This window comes from Stylophora pistillata, chromosome 10, assembly GCF_964205215.1.
Source record: "Stylophora pistillata chromosome 10, jaStyPist1.2, whole genome shotgun sequence".
NCBI classification, from domain to species: domain Eukaryota; kingdom Metazoa; phylum Cnidaria; class Anthozoa; order Scleractinia; family Pocilloporidae; genus Stylophora; species Stylophora pistillata.
Genome location: NC_142528.1, coordinates 208,001 through 228,790, shown reverse-complemented (window position 1 = coordinate 228,790; position 20,790 = coordinate 208,001). Strand labels below are relative to the sequence as shown.

The window sequence follows — 20,790 nt, the reverse complement described above, 5'->3', positions numbered from 1 at the left end:
ATCAGAAACTTTTAAGTTGCTTTTTAGTTTCGGAGGCTAGAAATCAAACCACTCTTTGTACCAAGTTTCTTTTTTACCCAACGTTTCAACTGTGACTTTCATAGAAAATCCCCTTTATATACTTGCTTTTCCAAAGATGAACCCCTTTGCAACTTTTGAGCGCTTTCGAATCAGTCTCCAGACTTCCTTTTGCGCGTCAAGATATTTGGGTTCGTTTGGAGAACTTATACGAAGGCTCTAATTTTTTTTTTTTTTTTTTCATATTTTGAGTGGGCGAGATAACACCATTTAAGTTATAAAAGTAGATATAATTTTAGCATGTGTAGATAAAAAATTGCACATTAATGCCGTTTTGTAGATGGCAAAACTATGGTTGCGGGCGAGGTCTTAGTAAATGCGACTTTACAGAGCTGAAAATAAGTTTTTTTTAAAAAAAAAATCGTTGAAAAAATGATCACAAACTAAACGTTAATACCGAAAAAAATGTCCTACTATCGGACCTTTCGCGCTCTGGTCATGCTTTAGTCACGCCCTAAAAACCTTACGACCTGACGATATTCATCAGTTTTGATGCGTCTCTCTTCCTCTTGTCTCTAATCAATATGATTAAAGTGAGCCGTGTGAAGACAGCGCTTTAGTTCATCGTTTGGTTTTACTTCAAACTGCTCAATAACTCTTTGTATTTTAGAATTTCCACTTTTTTCCACCAAATGATCTGCTAAAGGATTTTTGGTTTCTGTTACAGCATTTCCAATTTCTCCAGGCTTCTTTTCAGGTGTTATCTCTTTGTCCTCTTGGACTTCTGTGGCCCTTTCTTTTTCTGCCCCGCTGTCTTCGCCCTGTAAAAAAGGTGATGTAGAGTGTAGATGCGATGTGTTATTGCCTTCGCTTGTAGCAGGGCTTGTGGGATTTTTTGTCGACACTTGCTCGCCAGTTCGCTTTTTGCGTCTTCGTTTGGCCTTCTTTTTTGGTCTCTTTTCAGCCGGGTCTTTTGTTTCTGTATACATGGGAGCACATATTCCCTCTGATCTTTGATCTGTTGATCCCATTTCAGGCAGGTCCATCTTATCTGTATGCAGGGGAGCACAACTTCCTTCTGATCCTTGACCTTTTGGTCCCATTTCTGGAAGATCCATGATATCTTCACATAGATGAGCACAACTTTTGTCCGATATTTGTGCTGCTATCTGAGCTTTAGAAAAGTTTTCTTCTGAATTACTTGGAGATTTTCCGCTATTTAAATTTCCATCAGTATCTTTTCCTCTGGATGCTTGGCTTACTTCATGAGGTCTTTGATTAATCAAACACCGACTACTGCAGAGGCCCGCGGCAAATTTACATTTATCAAAATCTGTTTCAGCTATTTTCGCGTTGACTATAGTGTCGGACACAACTCTTCTGACACATAAAAGCTGAGTGTCAAGGCGCCCACATTCATCTCCATCGTCAGATACGACCAACTGTCCATCGTTTAGCTGGCATTCTCGGCAATATTCTTCCACCTTGTCGGCGGAATGCCCGATTTTGTATTCCAATCCCTCTAAAAACGCTTGGACTCGTTCTACTTGGGATTCGTTTGCATCTTCTTGGTCGCTAACATTTGACCAATAATCATGTATGGGGTCATTAGGTGTAACAAGCTGATTTGTGTTCGCAACTTCTTGATTAGGATACAGATAGTCGACTTGAACTTGATCAATGTTAATAAGAATACTTTCTGGAATCTTAAAGTCCACTGAGCCATCCTCATGGCTGAGTTCTCCAAGAAGGGTTGCGTCTTGGTCGTTCCAACGATTTATCCAATAGTTAACTTTCTCGGGTAGTTTTGAATGGAGATGTTTAAACAGCTTGTAGATTCCCCAGGGAGCCAGGATTGGGAGGAATAGTGTCCCAACAAAAACACCTAAGCCAATGGCAGAGTATTTACCACTTCTTCGTCCGGTCGTCCATTTCTGTGCAAGGAGAAGAGGAGGGCTGACTACGCCAGCTACTGTTGGAGTAAAATTTGTCGCGTTTCAGATAAATGTGTGTTATTTTGATTATGATAAAATTAATTTTGCCACTGAAAAAAAATCGCGCAACTATTATTGCTCGTGCTTCTGGTTTTTCGACATTCTGGTAAATTACGCTTCAGTTAATTAAAGAAGAGAATTTTTAAATTAGCATTTGAAAGTACAAGAAAAAAGGTTCTTTTTTTGAAGACAAAGTATCTCACCAGCAATGATAGGTATGAAAATCACCCCACCTACACCATAGGTGCATGCCATCTTTACCCATTCCCATCCGGGTTTCCATCTCTTTTCAGGATTCTCTTCGACTTGATGGAGAGTTTCTCCATCGATTTGCAGCCAAACTGGGCCTCCGTTGACATCATCGCTCAAAGTCAAGCTGACATCTGCGCATTTCAAAGGTTTCTCGTCAGTTTTGGAATCCTGCTGATTTTGTTGCTCAAGTGTCAGCGAATCATTTGTGTTTGGTGAAACTGGCGTTGCCGAGCAAATCGCGCTTTCCTCCGTCGCTGTTCCGTTGTCTTCTGTGATATGTTCAAATGCAACCGGGGATCTGTCAGTCTCCATGCTAGACCGATATTTTCTTCAATCTCTAGATCACCACCAAAAGCTTTCATTAATAAGAACGTTGATAATTCAGGTGAGCTATCCGTTAACCTAATCTGTTAAGTTTTCAAAACAGAGTTCGTTACTTTTAGTGATGGCGTGTGTGGTGAGACGAAAGCGAAAGTTTCGTAGAATGAAAATTAATTATTTGAAATCGTCAATTGTAACTGAAACTAATGGAGAATATGGAAGAGAGGTAATATCCAGATACAGAGCAGAATAACTTTTCTCTGACTTTGTTCAATGTATAATTCTGAAAACTTAAAAAAAATTGCGAATAGCGACTAGTTTTCTAGGTAAACTCTTTATCAACCTCTATAGGCTGTTTGGAAAAACTAACCCGAGTTCGACGACCGTTCTTTATCGTCTACTATCCTTGTATTTCACTGCCTTCTACTGTGAAGAAGACTTAAATCTTCAAATAGGTAGCATAAATAGTGCTTTCCGTGATAGCAAGATTCATGCGCGCGGGTGCGACACATTTGCGCGAAGTATTTACTCTGTGGCCGTTCACCTTTAAACCGCGCACGGTATCGTATGTAACCGGCAGTCAGAAATGTTCTCAGAATTTTCTCTGAAATGCTCTTTCAAACTTCTTAGGAACATCAAATGCTTTTGAACGTTGAGCGATTCCAAAAGTCATGCTAATTCTTTTCTAGTTGACGATCTATCCTAACTCGAGCACACTATTTCATTCGTCATTGAAAAAAAACCTTAGGAGAAGATAAGTATCAGATGAATAAAGAGGATGAGTTTCTAAAGCGACTATGTTGCTGTGTCGGTGGGAGAGTATAACAAGGAAATTTTGGTTTTGTTAGCTGAGTTAATGATGTAAATTGTCCACCGTAAAGAGTTTCAAAGTTGACGTTTTGGGCGTTAGCTCTCGTTAGGGCGAATGACGCTCTGACGAAGGGCTGACGCTCGAAACGTCAGCTTTTGTTGCGGGAAAATTTAGTAATTTTCCGTGTGTTTTGGAGCATATTTATTCATTACTTTTGGATATTTTAGCGTTCTCAATGCATTCGAGTATCTTTCGTTGTGATGTTTTACAAAGATGAAACGCCACAGTAGTGTTTGGGATAGGTCAGTTGTTGTAGTTCAATTTTATACTTGGTTTAAATTTTATTTTCCTTTGTTCCCGGTTATGTTAATGTATAATAATGAGTTTGAAACAAAGGAAAATAAAATTTGAACCAAGGATAAAATTGAACTACATCATAGTCAACTAATAGATTTTCCTTTGTCGCTTGCCTTCATTGTACACCTGCATGTCGGTACTTTTATTGACCATTACTATTGAAATTGTAGGTAAATTTGGTAAATTTTGGTAAATTTGTTCTCTCTGAAAAATTGGTCCTCATCGTAGTCGGCAGCTGAGTTTGTGCTCGTAATTTCTCTGTCCTTTTATTGGATAATTCTCCACACTTAACACCCACATTTCTTAGATAGGTAGAATTTTCAATTACTTATCACTTTTATTTCCAAAGCGCTCTACCGTAGTTAAGATAGGTGTTTTTAAGTTTGCTCTTTAAGGCCTAGAGTCTATTGTATCCGCTTTCTTAGTTTTGAAATTCTTTCCATCGTGAAAATATATGGAATATTTAAATAGAGTCGCTTCACTTCAAAAAGACACTTTTCCGGTCTTTTGTGCACTCATTACTTATTGATTCAATATACTTTCGTTTAAATTGTCAACCATAGGTTATATGTTAAGGGCATTAATTTATTAAATCAAAAACAGCAAAATATGGTCTTGAGTGCATCTGATATCAGGCAGCAAGAACTTGGAATTCGCTCCCAGAAAGCATGAGAACAATTACATCATTTAAGGATTTTAAGATACCCATAAGGAAAATGAACTTTTAGTCGTAATTTTTTTTATTATTGTATTGGTAGTACGGTAGTTCCATTTATAATTTAACAGACTTACGTATTTTTCTTTCTCGAAGATATTAGCTCCACAGAGCTACTCTGAAAATTCGAGTCAAAATAAAGTATATGTATGCATGGATAGTTTTTTCCTACTATCTTATTATAAGACACAGAGTACCACTTCAAAAGACTTTCAGTTCAGATTACGTTACTATAAAACAGTGCGACTGCATTAGCTCTGCCTGTTCTTACTGACTTTGCATAACAGGAGAATGACTTTGCAGGAATGCATTTGTCCTAACCTGAGTAAGAAATTGTTAACGTGCTGTATAAAATATCTCATTTTCATAATAAAAATTGTTGGAGAGTCAACGGTATTGGCAGTTCATGTACTTTCTTGAGACCTTTAGTTCCTAGGGTTCCTCTGAGTGACCAGCAACTTAACTGGAGCAAGCTTGATGGTTTAGCTGTGCATCAGAAAAAGAGTTGTTGATTAATAATAATAATAATAATAATAATAATAATAATAACCAACATGTGGGACATGCCAGTCAATACTGATAGAACTATAACAGCGAACAGACCAGATATCATTGTTAAAGATTCAGTGAATTCCACCTGCAAACTGATTGATATGACTGTTCCATCAGATAGAAACATTGCACTGAAGGAGACTGAAAAAAAAAGCAAGTACAAAGACCTAGAACTTGAAATACAGGGAATGTGGCATGTGAAAACTGTAGTGATCCCTGTGGTTGTTGGTGCGCTAGGTACAGTGAAGAAGGGTATGGTAGAAAACAACAAGAAAGGATCAGAGAGAGCTACTATGACAGAGACTCAAAAGATCTGCATGCTGGGATCGGCGCAAATTCTCTGAAAGGTGCTCAGTGTATGAACAGCATGATTGACGTAAGTGACTGACGCTTTAGGTGCATGGTTTGCGCCCGGCCGATGCACAAAAAGAACACCAGCAAAGACTGTGATAAAAGAGATAATAATAATAATAATAATAATAATTGAACTAGACAGGTAGTCAGTATATTCTATCAAAGAGGTCCTTCTCTGTGGTTTCTGTATGAGAATTGTGCAACTGATGGAGGAAGGAGCAGTATGATGATATCCTCTTCTATGGGAAGATTTGCAAACAACTAAGTGAAACCATTATAACAATTTATTCAGATGGACACAAAAAATAGCAGGTTGAAAAGGAAGACAGTGAGGCTAACTCTACCATGTAAAAAAAAAATTGTCTAAAATATATGCAATAAGTAATTGGATACCAAAGTTTTAAAACCCACCTTCTTGTTCTTGAAGAAGTTTTTCACATTCTGGGTATTTCTGAGCCCTGTCTCGAGCTGTCTGACCACACTTGTCTTTTTTGAACACATTCGCACCATATTTTAGTAAAAGTTTTACATTTTCCACTTTGCCAAGTTGTGAACAGTAGTGCAAGGATGTTGCATGGTTCCAACTTCTAGAAGAAATATTTACTGCTGCTCCCATTTGAACAAGCATCTAAATGACATTGGGAAGAGTAATCATTCTTCTGTTACTTGTACACCAATAAATGTTAATAGGATACATTACACCATCCCTCCCTGGGTCTAAAATGCCTGTGATCGGTTCTAGTCGCTACATATAGTAACTGCTTTGTTAAAAATATTCCACATATAAACTGAAAAGTTTCAACGTAAGTTGTTCAAAAAACCTTTGCACAAAATTTGCAACCTTTTCCTCTAAAATGTCTCAAGTGGCAGTTTTGCAATGTCTTCATACATGACTGTCTTAGTAAGGTCTACACCTAAATTTTTCCTTAACCAAAGAGTTTTATAGAGTCCTGCACAGATGCTTTTCCTATGTGTGGAGTAAGTTGTAAAGTATCAAAATTTCGCTATCTAGTGATACTGGCACCATGATGGACTTCTGTACTGTTCTTCCATACCTGATATTTATATGAGTTACAAAGAATGAACCTAAAGGATTTGATATGAAGCCTTTGTGCAACAATTGAATAGTATCATCAAGTAAAAGGAAAATGCATGTAATTTGCCTCATGGATCAGTACCATCAATGTAACTATTACCAATTTAATGATACCAGGAATTGCATATACCTTGACTGTACTGTGACCATCTGGTGCATTTATACAGGCATGGTGCAAAGGGGTACAACCACTCTGATCTATAGCATCCAACTCACATTCTGTGTTTGCCTAAGATGAAGGAATACAAGGTAAACTTCAAGTCTCAAGTCTGAACACAAGAAATCAGCAATTGGAAAACGTCATTACTAAGCGATCTTAATAAATGCTTCTTAAAAATGTCAAAGTAGGTTTGATTGCTTAGTATTTGAAATGAAATGCTTTTTATCAAGTAATTCAAACCAAAATTGAACTTGCAGGTGGATTCCATATCTGCAAAACTTTTTGTTTAGTTTTTAGTTTTATTCTTTTAAACATTTTAATCAGTAGCTATTGTTATTTCAGTATTTAAGCCTCTCAAACTTATCATTCTTTTTTATTTGATAGTGGTGTTATGGTAACCTCAAAATGTTGTCAACAAACTTTCTTTAGCCTTTTTAAAAATGTATATTAATGGTTCTATAAGTATTTTATCCCAATTTTTTATTGTCAAAATTTCAAGTTGTAAGGAACATTTTACTCAGAGCAAGATACCAAGCTGTTGATAGATCAAGCAATGCCTTAGGTGATCAAATGACAAGCCAGGATCCCTTGCGATAAAAAAAAAAAAACATTTCACATAAAACTAACCATAGAATTTAGGATTATAATAATCAAATAAAGGCCTGGGCTCTGACTGCTAAATGATCTCAAAGTAGAGTGGCAAAGTAGCAGGGGGCTGCTCTCAAGCCCCTCCTGAGTGCAGTCAGCGGCAGCCCCCCTGCTACTTTGCCAATATATGTTGTGATAATCAAGCTGTCAGTCAGAGTTCAGTATTTGATTATTGTTCATCATTCGAAGTCACTGCACTTACCAAAAGTTCTACACAGCTCTCGTGAACTTCTGAACAAGCAATATGCATTGGATTTTGTCCGCGATTGTTCTTAACATTAACGTTGCTACCAGCTTCTATTAGAATCTTGAGACAGTCTGTCTTTCCTTCACGTGCCGCAATTAACAAAGGCGTTTCAGGAAACTTTGTATTGAGATCGGCACCTGCCTTCACCAGTCTATCCACGCAGTTTTTATGACCGGCGTAAGTCGCTACCCACAGCGGCGTTAGGGCTGTGTTACCAAGCCCAATGCCATTTACCTTTGCTCCAGCTTCTAGTAACAATCTCAGACATTCATCGTGTCCTTCTTTCGCTGCCAGAAACAAAGCTGTAACAGCAGAACTATTTGGACAGTCTACTTGGACGTCTTTGTCGGAAAGAACGGCTTGTAACTTATCAACTTGCCCATTTTCGGCGGCATATAATAATTGTGCTTCCTTGGGCTTTCGTTCGATGTTTTTCTCGACATCGTTTATGTTTCCCATTAAATAAAATTTGTTACCTACTGCGGTTAGAACACCTAGCCTCTATGCGACAATGTTTATTTATTTCCTGACCGCCCTGCTTCATGGGAATGTAACGAAAATTTCTCATCCAGGGGAGGGAGGAATCAGAATTTGTCGTTGAAACTTACTCGTTCGTTCCTCAAAAGTTCTCGGTTTTGATTCTCAAAAAAAAGTTTATGATATCAGAGGGAAAATGTGGGTTTGAGGGGGTAAAAAGAGAAATTATTGACTAGAGTGGAAGAGCGATATTCTGTGCATCAGTTTTGCGCAAAAGCTCAAAATGGCGGCCATAGGAACCGCGGTAAACATTACGTTTCCATAGTAACCCTGCGCAAGGAGTGAATGTAGATTTCGAGTAAAGACGAATTGAGGGCCCACGAAGCCGCGAGTTTTCCAGAAATTTAGCAGTTTGGAGGGTTAAAATCCGACCAAAATGTGTGCAAATACGATACAAGTAATATTCATGGAAAAGTATTTTTGATCTCCAGGCCTCAAAAGATACTGTACATTTGTAAATACGTTTAACGCAGACACAACAAGTCAAGCTACAGAAGGAATATGGAGTTCAACGACGTTCGTTTTGAGTTCATCTCAGAATACACCTCAAAATCTATGAAACTGAAAGCAGACAAATGGGCTAAGTTACAAGGAAACGATGAATATAGACAAACTGTTTTGGACTTCTTTGAAAAGCCAGAGCATAATATTCTTGTCATATATCAGAATAATGCAGGACAGCTTCAACCAACGTTTGATTTTCCCTCGGCGATGAAGACAAAAGCTGTCTATTTCTCCAAGAAGGAGAAAGGCATAAATGTTGGAAAAGATAATTACAAGACAGCTTTAACGTACGGAGATTTGTCTTATTCGCCCTTGGAACAATTGTCAGCGCTTGTAGACGAGGTTTGTTTTGCAAACTTTGGAAGAGATTACTTTTGTAGTTTAATTAATCGATCCCTGGGAACGTTGAAACTTAATTTATTCACTCACAGGTTTCTTTTCAGACAGCTTTCGCGTGATTGAAAGGTTTTCAACCTTTTTTTTTTTTAATTTAAACTGGCTTTAAGGAACTATAATGTCGTAACTTTGCATGCACAATGAAAGATCCTAGCCCATTTTAGACTTCTGTTTGAGCGCCACAGTTGTTAATGATTAAACAAGACAGATTGCACGTCTTGCTCAAAACAGATACATTACAGCTTATTTATTGTTTGTATGTGTAGTTTCATTTTACTATCCTAGGCATAAATAAATAGTTTAGCGCCAGAAATTTTCCAGATTTCTACATCGTGAAAATGTCTCGATTGTAGTCATTATGTAAACTGCGCAATAACTTTGACCAACCGTGAGCATAAAATTTACTCTTATATAACATATAACTTTGGAAACAAACAATTGTTTACATGAGTATGGAACTAAGGAAGAAAGAAAGTGTTTATTTTGACCCTTTTATAGCATATCGCAGAGGAAAACTATGGTCAGTAAACGTTTTTGGCCGGGTCTGCTGCTAATCTGTAATGAGTTATATAAATCCCTGGAGGATATCACTTGAATCAGGATTAATTTCATTGTTTTCTTTGGATGAGAAAATTTCTCTTATTAATCAAATGTTTTCTCTTTGAATGTTTACAGATTCTGGTCCCTTTGCTGTCCAATTCGCGTAATCATGAACAGTGGCCTGCAGTTGTATCTCAAGATGTCTTACGACATGTTCATCAGCTCAAAAGTAATGTCTTCGTCATTGCTGGACAAGTGAAAGGAAAGACATTATTACCACTTCCAGTAGGCTCAGAGCAGGTCTCTGATGCTGTGGAAGCTGAAGATAAGTAAGTCTATGGATAAAGTAACTTTATTGTTGATAAACATTTGGTATTTTGTTGACTACAAATTTGTTGGCTCCTTTCAGATATATTTTGAAATTAGAAAGCACACAGATAATGCTTTTTTTTTACCCCATTGCATCAAACATAGGTGTGTTTTTTGATCAAGCAAGCAAAATTAAAGTAGCAAACTGTGAATAAAAAAACATACTGAATTATTCTTAATGTATTTAGCTTCCCCCTCCCCACCCTCTTCCTCTTCATACATCCCTTCTTAACTCCACCAAAGTGGTGGTTAAGTTGTTTGTTAGGATTTCAGTAGTGGATCACTTTAATTCCCAGAAGAGATAAGCAAGTTCGCAGTGATCCACTGTGTTTATAGATCCAATCTTCTGTCAACTGGAGCCTAATAATTATGTAACTCACTATTTTGTTGCTTTGTCTTTTTTTAACTAGGGGTGAACCATTTGACCGTGGTTTGGTTCACTCTATTGAATCAGTAATCATTGAATGGACACATCAGGTACAGAGTGTTCTTAAAAGAAATTCAGCTCAGCCCCTGTTAGAAGGTCACAATCCTGGACCACTGGTAGAACTTGACTTCTGGAGAGCTCGTGCCAATAACTTGGAGTGCATCTTCGAACAGGTCAGTGCATTCGATTCTTACAAATGAGGTTTCTAAGTAGCGGGGACCTGAGGTAATTACAGAGTTTAAAATTGCAGCTCTTTTTTTTTTTTTACTTCTCTGCTGATTCAAATCCTCTTTAAATTTCAAGATAAATTTACTTGGACACATATCTAGGGTTTGAGACAGCAGTAATCCATTCTTCCTATATATCAAGTGAAGAAAGTGAATCAAAGTTCTAAGTTTTTTTTTTAGAAAAAAAAATCTCAACTTGCTCCTTTATTACCCGTGTAGCTCCATGATGTTAAAGTTCGAAGAATGGCTGAACTGTTGGAAAAAACTCAAAGCAGCTACTTTCCAGCCTTCAAGAAAATCTTTAAAGATGTTGTTGCTGGTAAGTAAATGTTGGCCACAGTTGCAAATTTGTTGATAACTCTAACAAAACCACTGTGTTTCAATTTTTACAATGCGTAGTTCTCAGTACTTTTTATGTTATACTGGCATGGTGCTTAGTAATTTTGTTTGTTGTTTTTCTTAGCCCTTGAAGAAGCCAGAGACATCAACATTTACTTGAAGCCATTGCGTCGCCTACTTGATGACATGGAGCAGTTTGACTTTTCAGAGTTGGATAGGATCATTCCTGCCATTCTACACACAGTTGGTCTTATCTGGGCCAATTCCAAGTACTACTGTAGAGCTCCAAGAATGATTGTTCTTTTGCAAGAGCTCTGCAACATGCTGATTGAAATGGTAAGTGACTTTGAAAATGTATTTTGTTACAAGTGCATGCCTGATCCCAAAGTCTATAAATCTGTTTCTCTGCAAATTACAATTTGATTTTGTATTTCAACATTTTTACCTCTTGCATGTTAATTTTGAAAAGGGTTAGACATAAATAATGTCATTATTTTGTAATTTTTTTAAAATTATCAATTTTTTGTGTAGGCAAGAACATACTTGGATCCTGCAGAAATCTTCAAATCAGAAGCAGAAGAAGCTTATGAGAAAACCCAGAAGGCAATTGAAATCTGTTCATTCTTCAAGGAGACCTTTGAAGATGTCAGAGGAAACATCCAAAAATTCTTTAAGGAGGGGCAAGAAGTTAAACAGTGGGAATTTGCCAACGAACTAGTGTTTACCAGAATGGATCAGTTTATTTTGAGATTGAAAACTGTTGAGGTTAGTACACCTATAGAGAACTTGATGTCTCTGACAGAATGCTGACTTTGAAATCTGATGATCCTAGTGTCAAGCCTTGGCTTGTTGTTGTTGTTGTTGTTAAGTTGTTATTATAATGTGTGGTGTGATGTTTTATTTTTCCTGTATCAAGGATCTCTTTGCCACCACTATGGAATTTTCCAAGCTGGAGAAGGTAGAGTTGGGTGGTATCAAGGGAAAGATGCTCAGCCATCAAGTTGTGGAGATCTTCTCAGAATTTAATGATATTTTTGCTGTGTTTGGTAACCGAACTTATGATGGCTTAGATGCAACCAACAGGGTAAGTTTGAGGTGTGTTGTAATGTTGGAATGGATTTACAGAGATAAATATATACAGCATAGCTTGCCAGTTTTCTGAACCTAGGCAAAGGAAATAAAAAATACCATAAACTCCAAGCTATGTAGCACTTACAGTTTCTGCAAAGTAGAATGTTATTAAGATCATGGTCTACATTTTTGTGGACTACTTATTCTTTTACTTCTCTGTAGGAGTTTGTTGATGACTACAATGAGTTCAGAGAAAGAATAGCTGACCTGGATAGAAGACTTGCTTCCATTGTGTGCCAAGGATTTGATGACTGTGCCAGTACAGAGGCTGCATTGAAGGTATGAAGCAAAGTACGGTTGGATCTTACATCAGTTTCTTCAAGAATTTGAGACTGGACAGTTTAGTTGGGTATCTTAAATTTATAACAGTAAAGTACAGTGTGTGAATGTGTGTGTATGTTTCTCAGCTGTGCTCAAAATGTCAGTGTAATAGCCCAAGGCTGTTGGATTTTGGGACTGGCTACTAGGTAGTTAAATCTAATTCCAGGGATATGGGAATGCACAATTATCATTTTAGTAATGGTACAATGTACAGCGTCATATTCAAATTTTCAATCTGTAAACTGAAAATTTTGAATTCTCGTCAAACCTCCTAGCTTCTGGACTGTTTTGGTTCTTTGCTCGACCGTCAGCTCATTCATGCAGACTTTGAATACAAGTATCCCATCTTGCTGAAGATGTATGAAGAAGAACTGGATGAAGCTAAGATTATCTTTGATCAGCAAATGATGACAGTAAATGAGGATGGGACACCACCAATAAACAAGAATATGCCTCTTGTTGCTGGAGCCCTCAAATGGTCACAAGAACTCAGAGAAAGAATCACTAAACCAATGCATGCACTTAAGCTTTCAGTCAATCATGGGTAAGCTCAGTTAAGTTTGACTAACTTTGCAATTACCATCAATTTCTTCCAGTCTTGCATGACAATCCTCATGTCAGTTCATAAAATGAAAGACTGTCATTTTTACATGGTTCGTACAATCTTAAAAAGGTCTTGAATTTTAATGGTCGTCTTGAAAAGTCCTTGAATTTGGTTAAGTCCTTGAAAAGTACTTGATTTCTTTAGTAGGTCATGAAAAGTCCTTGAAATTTAGCAACTTCTGTGCGCCTTATCACTCTTCTGATAAATTAAATGACTTTGCTATGGAAAATTTGTCCACTAGTAACTACCAAAAAGTGAAAATGGTTAGTATAAAACGTGAGTGGTACATGAATCAAAGTTGGATCTGTGCCTCAATTTCATGCGCAAGGCCTCCCATGTGGGGTAGTCCGCCATTTGCTTTTGATTTAAGGGGCAACAGAAACATGTAGTGGTTTGGATATGTTTTGGTCAGTGAATTTTTCATTTCCCTTTGTTTTCAATTTAATAGAGCGATGGGCAATTGTGTATTCAATCGTAAATGGTTTAGATTTATGAATGAAACTTAGTCCTTGAAAACCATTTTTTGTCCTTGAAAAGTTCTTGAAAAGTCCTAGAATTTTGTTTGTCTGAAGTTGTACGAACCATTTTTTTATTTTAGTGTTGATCTAGGTACCTTTTAATCTTTAAACACATATCAAAGTTATTTTCTTCTGATTTCCTTAATGCATAATCTACCTTCTTTTTACTTCAGTCTGTCATTTTCTTAGCATATTCTTTCTTCAAAACTTGAAAAACGGCAATTTTGTTTCCTGTAGTTCATTGTAGAACTATAAAAAAACTCTTTTTGGTAACTTAAGGCATAATAGCTATGGCATTCTTCTTTCACTTTTCATAGCACTGACAATTCTTCCCCTTGATGGAATTGATTTCTATTGCTTAGGCTGGCATTTCCCTATGATAGTGTCCTTCAATGGTCTTCAATGTACTTTTGTATATTTAATTATTGTTTTTGTTATTAGGAGTGTGTTATATCATCTTTAGTTGTCAGTATTTCCTCAGCCCTATTTCTTTCTTTTCTTCTCACTGTTTCTTACTTACTTCTCTTCCAAGACCAGATAGTGTTTTTCCTATCATTCATGGTTTGGAAAGGTAATATGACACTTCCATGCTCTTTTTTTTTTAAACAAGAACTGCTCTAAAATTACTCAAACATGTATCTCTTCATTGTCTTTCACTCTGCTCTGCTCTGCTCCATGGCTGGAATGTTTTGTCATTTTTTGTGATAACACGATGTCATCACATGGGACAACTTTCCACTTGTACATCCTCAGCATCACTATGATCCTTGCTACTCACAGTTTTCATCAGGAATTGCACACATGGGAAGAATAGTGTGGGCTTCTTTTACCGCTCTGTTTTATTGTTTGTCTCTGTGGTTTTCTCTCTTCTCTGTAGAATTTGATTAATTTTTTCTACTGAAATGTTATACTATGCAAATACTTCTTTGTGCAACTCCAAGCATGGTAGATGGTAGATCCATTTCTTGGTATTTTGAGTGTCAAGCCTATGGGTAATTTCTTAATCTGGAAGATAGAGGTGTCTTCCCATACAAGCCAAGACTTTCATCTTTACTAGCCTCTTTGAATTGCGTATGTTTTACTCTCATTGCAAAGACATCCTTTTATTCTGTTTATTGTGTAACCAGAATGCAATTGGTTTTGCAGTACTCTAGAGACTGCCGAGGCTATGGTGATCTTCAACAAATTTGATGAGATGGCCAAGCTGCTGAACACGTGAGTATTTTGTGTGCATGGTCTGTCTTTACTTGTGCACTTTTGTGACATGATCTCAAAATTATACCATTCTATACCAATTTCTAAACCACCCTAGACCATTTTTTTTCTTAGCACAAGCCTGACCCTCCACAAAGCATCTTACTAATGAACGTCATGAGTTACAGGAAGTCACTTATGAATTACTCACTATCTAACACATAAGATTCAAGCCCCTTGACACAGATTATGTCTTTCACAGGTATGAAGAAAAGGTGTATGCTGATTGGACGCAAGATGTTGGTTCCATTTCACAAGGGAATCTGGACAAGCCACTTATTATTAGAGATCCAAATACCAAGCTTATCAAAGTGAACTTTGATCCACAGGTCTGATTTTAATCTAAGAAATGAGATAAGTCTAGAGTTAACGTCGCTCGATCAAAATGTGCTGTCTTCCTTATTTCAAGCAGAAATCTCTCTTCGCTTTCATACAGAGGCAGTGTATTTCATTTCAGCCTACTGAAAATTGTTTAATTGCACACGTATGTTAAAATTTTAACCTGGTGTTCCATATCTTTCGGTACTTTAGGCAGAAATTCTGTTAAATCGAGTGCTAGTTAAAGGACGCTTGGACAAGATGTACTTCCATAGTAACCTCTGAGTTTAGGAGCTCCGTTGCTGTTTATGCATTTATAACCTTAAGTTTGTCGTACGCAGTCCGGCCTCATCAATCTTCTGCAACTCTTGCCAATTCATTTTCTTTCTTTGTTCAGTTTTAAGTTTTTGTCTTCACATTTTCATCGTTCCTTGTTTTGTCCAATCTGACCATAGGCTTTTTCTCGGCACTCGAAAAACGAATCGATGTGACGTTAGTTTGGTCGTTGATCAACGTTTCACTTCTCGTCGCGATTTTAATACATGTATTAGTGAGGCGTGAGTAGTCCAGTGGTCAGTGCGCTGGACTCTGGGTTAAACGGCCCGGGTTCAAGTCCTGGCTGGGGCTTCACGTTGAGTCCTTAAGCAAGACACTTCACTCACATTGTTTCGTCTTCTCGGATAGGACGTAAAGCCGGAGGTCCCGTCTCTTGAAGGGTAGGGGGTAAAAGACGTTAATTTCCCACGCACGAAATTACTGTGTGCTGGATGTCCTTCCCCTGGGTGGGTTGGGTGGGAAAACAGCTGGTCTACATCAGCTTATACAGTTGCCAATAAATTCAACCTGCTTGAACAAATAAACATGATGATGATGATGATATCAGTATGCAAAGACGTGTTGAGAACAGAGAAAGCTTATCGATTAGAGCAACCGATGTTTCGTCATCACTGAAACTCTTATGTCTAATTTGTAAGAAAACATGTGGCATTCAGAGGGAAGATTTCCAATCGCATCTTATTTTTTGGGTGAGGAAGACGTGAGTATGTTCACCCAGCTTATTTTATCTCCCAATGTAGTTAGTTGCTGTTCTTCGTGAAGTCAGGTATCTGGAAACTGCGCAAAACGAAACCCTTGAGAGCATTCCTGAAAGTGCAACAAACATGTATTCACGGAATGAAACATTCCACAAGTTTTTGTCAAACCTAGACCTGACTGTGGCGTGGTACAACAAAGTCAGAGAAACACTTCTTGATGTTGAATTTCCTCTGGTGGAAGGACAGTTACAGGAAATAGACGGTCAACTGCAACAAGCTGAGACAACTTTGAACTGGAATAGTGAAGGTGTGATAAATCTTTCGAGTTAAACTTCATATATTAAGTATTGATTTATTGACAGTTTCAGTTTGACAATTACTAAGCTTCCACGGCCGTTTGATGCTTGTGTGAAATAAATTTTTAACGAGAGAAAATAATCTGAGAGTGACGTGGTGATCTGAGATTGACGTGGTGATCTGAGATTGACGTGGTGACGTGATTGCATCTCTGCTATGAACACACAATGTGAAAATCAGTGTTCAAATATGAATTTTAGTACAGAATGACCCACTGAGTTTTCATAACTTTCAGTTCTTTATCGAGTGTGTTTGACATAATCCCATTTTGCATAAGTTTTAAAATCCGGCGGCACTGTTGTTTCGCGTTAAGCTTTTTCTTTTCTTTCCTTTTAACAAACAGGGGCTTGGGAATATATCGAGAAGACAAGAGAAATGGTGCATGACTTGGAGAAACGTGTACAAGCTGCTAAAAACAATGTGGAGAGTATGGGTCAGTTGATGACCAAATGGTGTGAAGCTCCCTTGTACGAGAGGAAGGAAGGCAAAAAGGAGGGTTTACTCAACATAGAGGTACGAACAGAAAATACTCGTTGCTTCTCTTGATAATTTTGTGGGTGGCTCAGTATTCAAGTTCAAGGTAGTTTTATTGTAGCTGAGTGTGTAACAGGGGCGAGACAAGTTCGGTAAAGAACTGTGATCGATGATTGCGAGTGACTTATTAAGCAGACGTTATCATCATGCACAGTCAAGTGAGGTTCAAACAATTTGCTTTGTTACTACAGTCTGTGGCACGATGAAAAAGCTTTTAGTTATCGATCCTTTGATGGCGTTCCACTGGGATTTTAGTTAGTGCAACTTTCCGTTTGGCATTGCGTTCTGCTTCAAAACAAGAAACACTGGTTCTCATGAGTTACGTTAGTTTTGGAATCCTATAGAATGATCTTCAGCTTTTTTCGCACCCGCCGAGTACGAAAATTAGTGTCTGAAATAATTTAGCGTAAAACCTCCTATTTCTACTGAATAACTTTAAGAATGTTTTTTTTTTTAACGTGAACAACCGAGAAGATAGCAATTTTGCAAGACACACACAAAGAAAACAATTTTTCTCTCTTCGCAGGACAGCGAAGCAAACCTTAATAAACGGTACACTTTGATCCAGCAAGCAGGAGAGAAAATCCATGAGCTGATGAAGGTACTTTGTCAGATTCATTAACCACTGTTTGTTATTGTTTTCGATGCCCTATTTTCCTCTAAGAAAGCAAATGACCTTATTGTCGAGTTCAAGGTGGAGGGGGAGGGGGTGATACACGAAGAACGCCGTAAAGTACATGTACGTTGTTCATCATTGATTTATTTCCATTAAGCTTATATAGTCGACTTAATTACTTTATTGCTGTTATGTTTTAGAATAACCTCGAACTTTTCAAAGCGGATGCATCATCCGACATTTGGCGAGCGTATGTGGACTATCTTGATGACATGGTCCTTGACGGCTTTTTTAACTGCATTCACTGCTCACTGAACTATCTTCTGGAAAACACAGATTCTAAACACAATACAACAGGACTGTTTGAGGCAAAACTTGAACTGCAACAGCCTGAAATGGTGTTTATACCATCACTTGATTTCGGTGTTTCAGACGGCTTTTATGAACTTGTGGAAGGAATTGTTAATAATGTGTACAAGTTGGCTTCACTTGTCAAGAGGCTGGCTGAACATAATGGCTCAGAACACTACCAGGTAAAAGATACAATTAGAAGTTAAAAGGAGGAATGACTTAATGTACCTTTCTGATGGTAGGGTGAGTTGTGGTTATTATTCATTTTCGTGTACTAAAATATATAGGCTGCAAATGGACATCAGATCTTTAATTTCTTGGCAAGATCACATCCACATAGTATCATCATTTTAAACATAAATGAGACTTGGATTAATACCAAAGAAAAAGGCGGTCCTTCTGAATACGTTTTCTCGTTTGGGTTTCGTTGGCTTTCTTAAATTTCTCATTACATCAAAGTATGTTTAATCGATATCCAAGATAAAAAACAGCACTATGAATGAAAGGAAAAGAAAGGAAAATAGGTTCCAAAGAAAATATGATGGCTTGCGAAGCAAAATAGGAATTGGTTCTTTTTCAAATTTCTATTGAAAGCTCGAGTTTTATTTTACTGCAGTTTAAATACAAAATTCTTTATTTTTTGTCATTTGTTTGGTGTTACCAGAGTGTCTTTCTGTCAAAATTTATTCCATTTCACCCTCGGACAGTGAAGCGAATCGCGACGGTGCTGATGCCGAGTCTCCTTTTCCGTTGTTTTTCTCTTTTTCTGCCTCATTTAAGAACTCTAACCCAAGGGAATAGGTCGGAAAATTATCCTCGTTTTGGGACTGGTGGACCGAGTCTCTGTTTGTATCCATTATTGTCGCGAAATATATTATTTTCCCCCCGCGCTAACAATGGCCGCTCGCGCAGAAAGAAAAAAATTTCTGACGAAGCGATTTGCTCACGCTATCAACGTGCACCGTCGGGATTTTGAGCACGCTTACGTATACTGAATTTGATTGCGCGGCTCTGCTAGCTATGTTATAGTTATTGATATTTTACAAGTGCTGTAATAGGACGGCGGACTATAATTGGGGGCGACTTGATCCACTGTTCAGTTGTGCATAAACAAAAATATTCGTGAAACGAAGCTTGAACTTGGTGTTTTCGCACAGGCATCACCCTCTAGTAGGTAGTTCATGTATCTTTTTTTCTTTACAGAACGATGTTGAAGACATGCTTGACTTGTCCGAGATGCGCCAAGACCTGATGGACCGTGTAACAGGCATCATGAATAAGGCGAATGAATACCGCAGTTCTTTTGATGCTTTTGCGTACCTATGGCTTGACGATCGGAATGAATTTATGAGACAATTCTTGCTGTATAATCACGTTTTGACAGCTGAGGAGATTGAAGCCCACGCCGAAGAAGGTGTCCCTGAGAGTCCGCCAACATTAGGACAATTTAAAGAACAGGTATAGACACGCCATTAAGAATGACAAACAGATATCGTCTGGAAAACGTCTTATGTGGTTACGATACTCATGTTCGAGACGTGTACCAATTGGAAATGATGCATGACATAATTCATTATAACTTTTCTTTTACTGAATATTTGTTAGCCATGTTCTTAGATGGCGTAAAATGTTGACGCATGATTTTCTGGAAACTGAGAATTTTGAAATCAATAAATTTTTTGAATTGATAGTCCTAGGATATAATTATTTTGGTGGAATAATCTCTGGGAGATTATTGTGGAGGTTGAGTTTACTTTACTTGGCTATCAGGCTCAAGTTTTACTCTGAAAAAAAAAACTGATCTTGTTGCTTATAGATCGACACATACGAAAAGCTTTATGCCGAGGTGGACGAAGTAGAGGGAACAAAGAGCTTTGACACGTGGTTTCGTGTGGACGCCAAGCCTTTTAAACAAGCTCTGTTGAATATCATTAAGAGATGGAGTTACATGTTCAAACAACATCTTATCGATCATGTCACAAACAGGTAAATCAAGTTTGAGAAAATTCCGCCAGACATACCGTGAGTCTATGAAAGTAACGATATAAAAGTTTCCGTGTTTTGTGAAAAGAGCTAATTGAAGGCGCTAGACCTTCAAAGGATGTGACAATGTTACAGTAGATTCTACCTCGGTCTGTTAGATTACTTGTTCACGTTACTTTGTTTTCTTTCTCGCAGCCTAAATGACTTAGCAGAGTTCATCAAGGTGGCAGATGTTGGTCTGACGCAGCCTGTGGAGGAGGGAGATTACAATGGTTTAGTGGCTGTCATGGGACACTTGATGGCTGTCAAGGACAGGCAGACAGTCACTGATGAAATGTTTGAACCACTGAAGCAGACTATTGAACTCCTTAAGACATACGGACAAGAAATGCCCGAGGAAGTACACATGCAGCTTCAGGTAACAAGAAATACCAGGACAGAAGTATTTAAAGGCTGTAATCAAATGGAAGCTGTCTTTCTGTTTAATAGGATTTTTTTTAGGTAAACATGGAAGTGATACTTTGCAAACCTTTGAGTATGTTTATCAACAGGAGCTTCCAGAGCAGTGGAACAACTCCAAGAAGATCGCAGTAACAGTCAAACAGCAAGTGGCGCCTCTGCAGGCGTCTGAGGTCGCCATCATCCGAAGGAAATGTGGACAGTTTGATGTAAGGGACATAGTGCTTCCTTTAAGCTTTACCTTGCGATTTTTGCCCCGTGACTAAATTTCTGTTGCTTTTTCCTTCGTTGGTCCAGATCAAACAGCATGAATTTAGAGAGGACTTCAGGAAAACAGCGCCGTTCCAGTTTGACTCCAAGAATTACTACGACCGCCTGGATAAGGTCAGTAACGAGAACTTGTAGCCAAAGACACTTTTCGCAAGCTTGTTGATTTTCTTTTGCAA

At 37.9% G+C, this 20,790-nt stretch overlaps 3 protein-coding genes across 4 annotated transcripts in view; 1 reads left to right on the top strand and 2 right to left on the bottom strand.

Annotated features, from left to right (window-relative positions):
* Positions 1-287: 287 nt before the first annotated feature.
* LOC111338136 (uncharacterized) lies at positions 288-3,267 on the bottom strand. 2 transcript variants are annotated; one of them, XM_022944566.2, is made up of 2 exons: positions 2,216-3,267; positions 288-1,990 (listed from the first exon to the last, which is right to left on the bottom strand). In XM_022944566.2, the coding sequence occupies exons 1-2, from the start codon at positions 2,574-2,576 to the stop codon at positions 594-596; spliced, it is 1,758 nt and encodes a 585-aa protein (XP_022800301.2). In that variant the 5' UTR covers positions 2,577-3,267; the 3' UTR covers positions 288-593. The 2 variants fall into 2 exon arrangements, with proteins under 2 accessions (XP_022800301.2, XP_088591552.1); XM_088735426.1 differs by having other exon boundaries at positions 2,246-3,267.
* Positions 3,268-4,067: 800 nt separating this feature from the next.
* On the bottom strand, positions 4,068-8,034 carry LOC111338118 (uncharacterized). Its single transcript, XM_022944548.2, has 4 exons — positions 7,481-8,034; positions 6,601-6,699; positions 5,786-6,002; positions 4,068-4,954 (listed from the first exon to the last, which is right to left on the bottom strand). The coding sequence occupies exons 1-4, from the start codon at positions 7,982-7,984 to the stop codon at positions 4,833-4,835; spliced, it is 942 nt and encodes a 313-aa protein (XP_022800283.2). The 5' UTR covers positions 7,985-8,034; the 3' UTR covers positions 4,068-4,832.
* Positions 8,035-8,348: 314 nt separating this feature from the next.
* The window catches only part of LOC111338128 (dynein beta chain, ciliary-like), a 37,934-nt gene continuing 25,492 nt past the window's right edge, over positions 8,349-20,790 (top strand). The window contains exons 1-20 of the mRNA XM_088736452.1: positions 8,349-8,908; positions 9,638-9,831; positions 10,282-10,471; positions 10,745-10,844; positions 10,989-11,200; positions 11,396-11,629; positions 11,781-11,948; positions 12,158-12,274; positions 12,592-12,860; positions 14,585-14,653; positions 14,895-15,021; positions 16,087-16,351; positions 16,745-16,914; positions 17,462-17,536; positions 17,752-18,084; positions 19,106-19,360; positions 19,719-19,888; positions 20,081-20,303; positions 20,437-20,553; positions 20,642-20,728. Of these exons, the coding sequence (XP_088592578.1) occupies positions 8,564-8,908; positions 9,638-9,831; positions 10,282-10,471; positions 10,745-10,844; positions 10,989-11,200; positions 11,396-11,629; positions 11,781-11,948; positions 12,158-12,274; positions 12,592-12,860; positions 14,585-14,653; positions 14,895-15,021; positions 16,087-16,351; positions 16,745-16,914; positions 17,462-17,536; positions 17,752-18,084; positions 19,106-19,360; positions 19,719-19,888; positions 20,081-20,303; positions 20,437-20,553; positions 20,642-20,728 (3,720 nt within the window). The 5' untranslated portion in view covers positions 8,349-8,563. The remainder of the gene's footprint in view (positions 8,909-9,637; positions 9,832-10,281; positions 10,472-10,744; positions 10,845-10,988; positions 11,201-11,395; positions 11,630-11,780; positions 11,949-12,157; positions 12,275-12,591; positions 12,861-14,584; positions 14,654-14,894; positions 15,022-16,086; positions 16,352-16,744; positions 16,915-17,461; positions 17,537-17,751; positions 18,085-19,105; positions 19,361-19,718; positions 19,889-20,080; positions 20,304-20,436; positions 20,554-20,641; positions 20,729-20,790) is intronic.

Coding starts and splice junctions, on each gene's coding strand:
- LOC111338118 (XM_022944548.2), bottom strand. CDS start 7,984: ATGGGAAACATAAACGATGTCGAGAAAAACATCGAACGAAAGCCCAAG. Junction 6,003..6,600: donor ATGGTCACAGTACAGTCAAG/GTATATGCAATT, acceptor AATGTCATTTAG/ATGCTTGTTCAAATGGGAGC. Junction 4,955..5,785: donor ACTTCTTCAAGAACAAGAAG/GTGGGTTTTAAA, acceptor TCTGATGCACAG/CTAAACCATCAAGCTTGCTC.
- LOC111338136 (XM_022944566.2), bottom strand. CDS start 2,576: ATGGAGACTGACAGATCCCCGGTTGCATTTGAACATATCACAGAAGAC. Junction 1,991..2,215: donor TTTCATACCTATCATTGCTG/GTGAGATACTTT, acceptor TTACTCCAACAG/TAGCTGGCGTAGTCAGCCCT.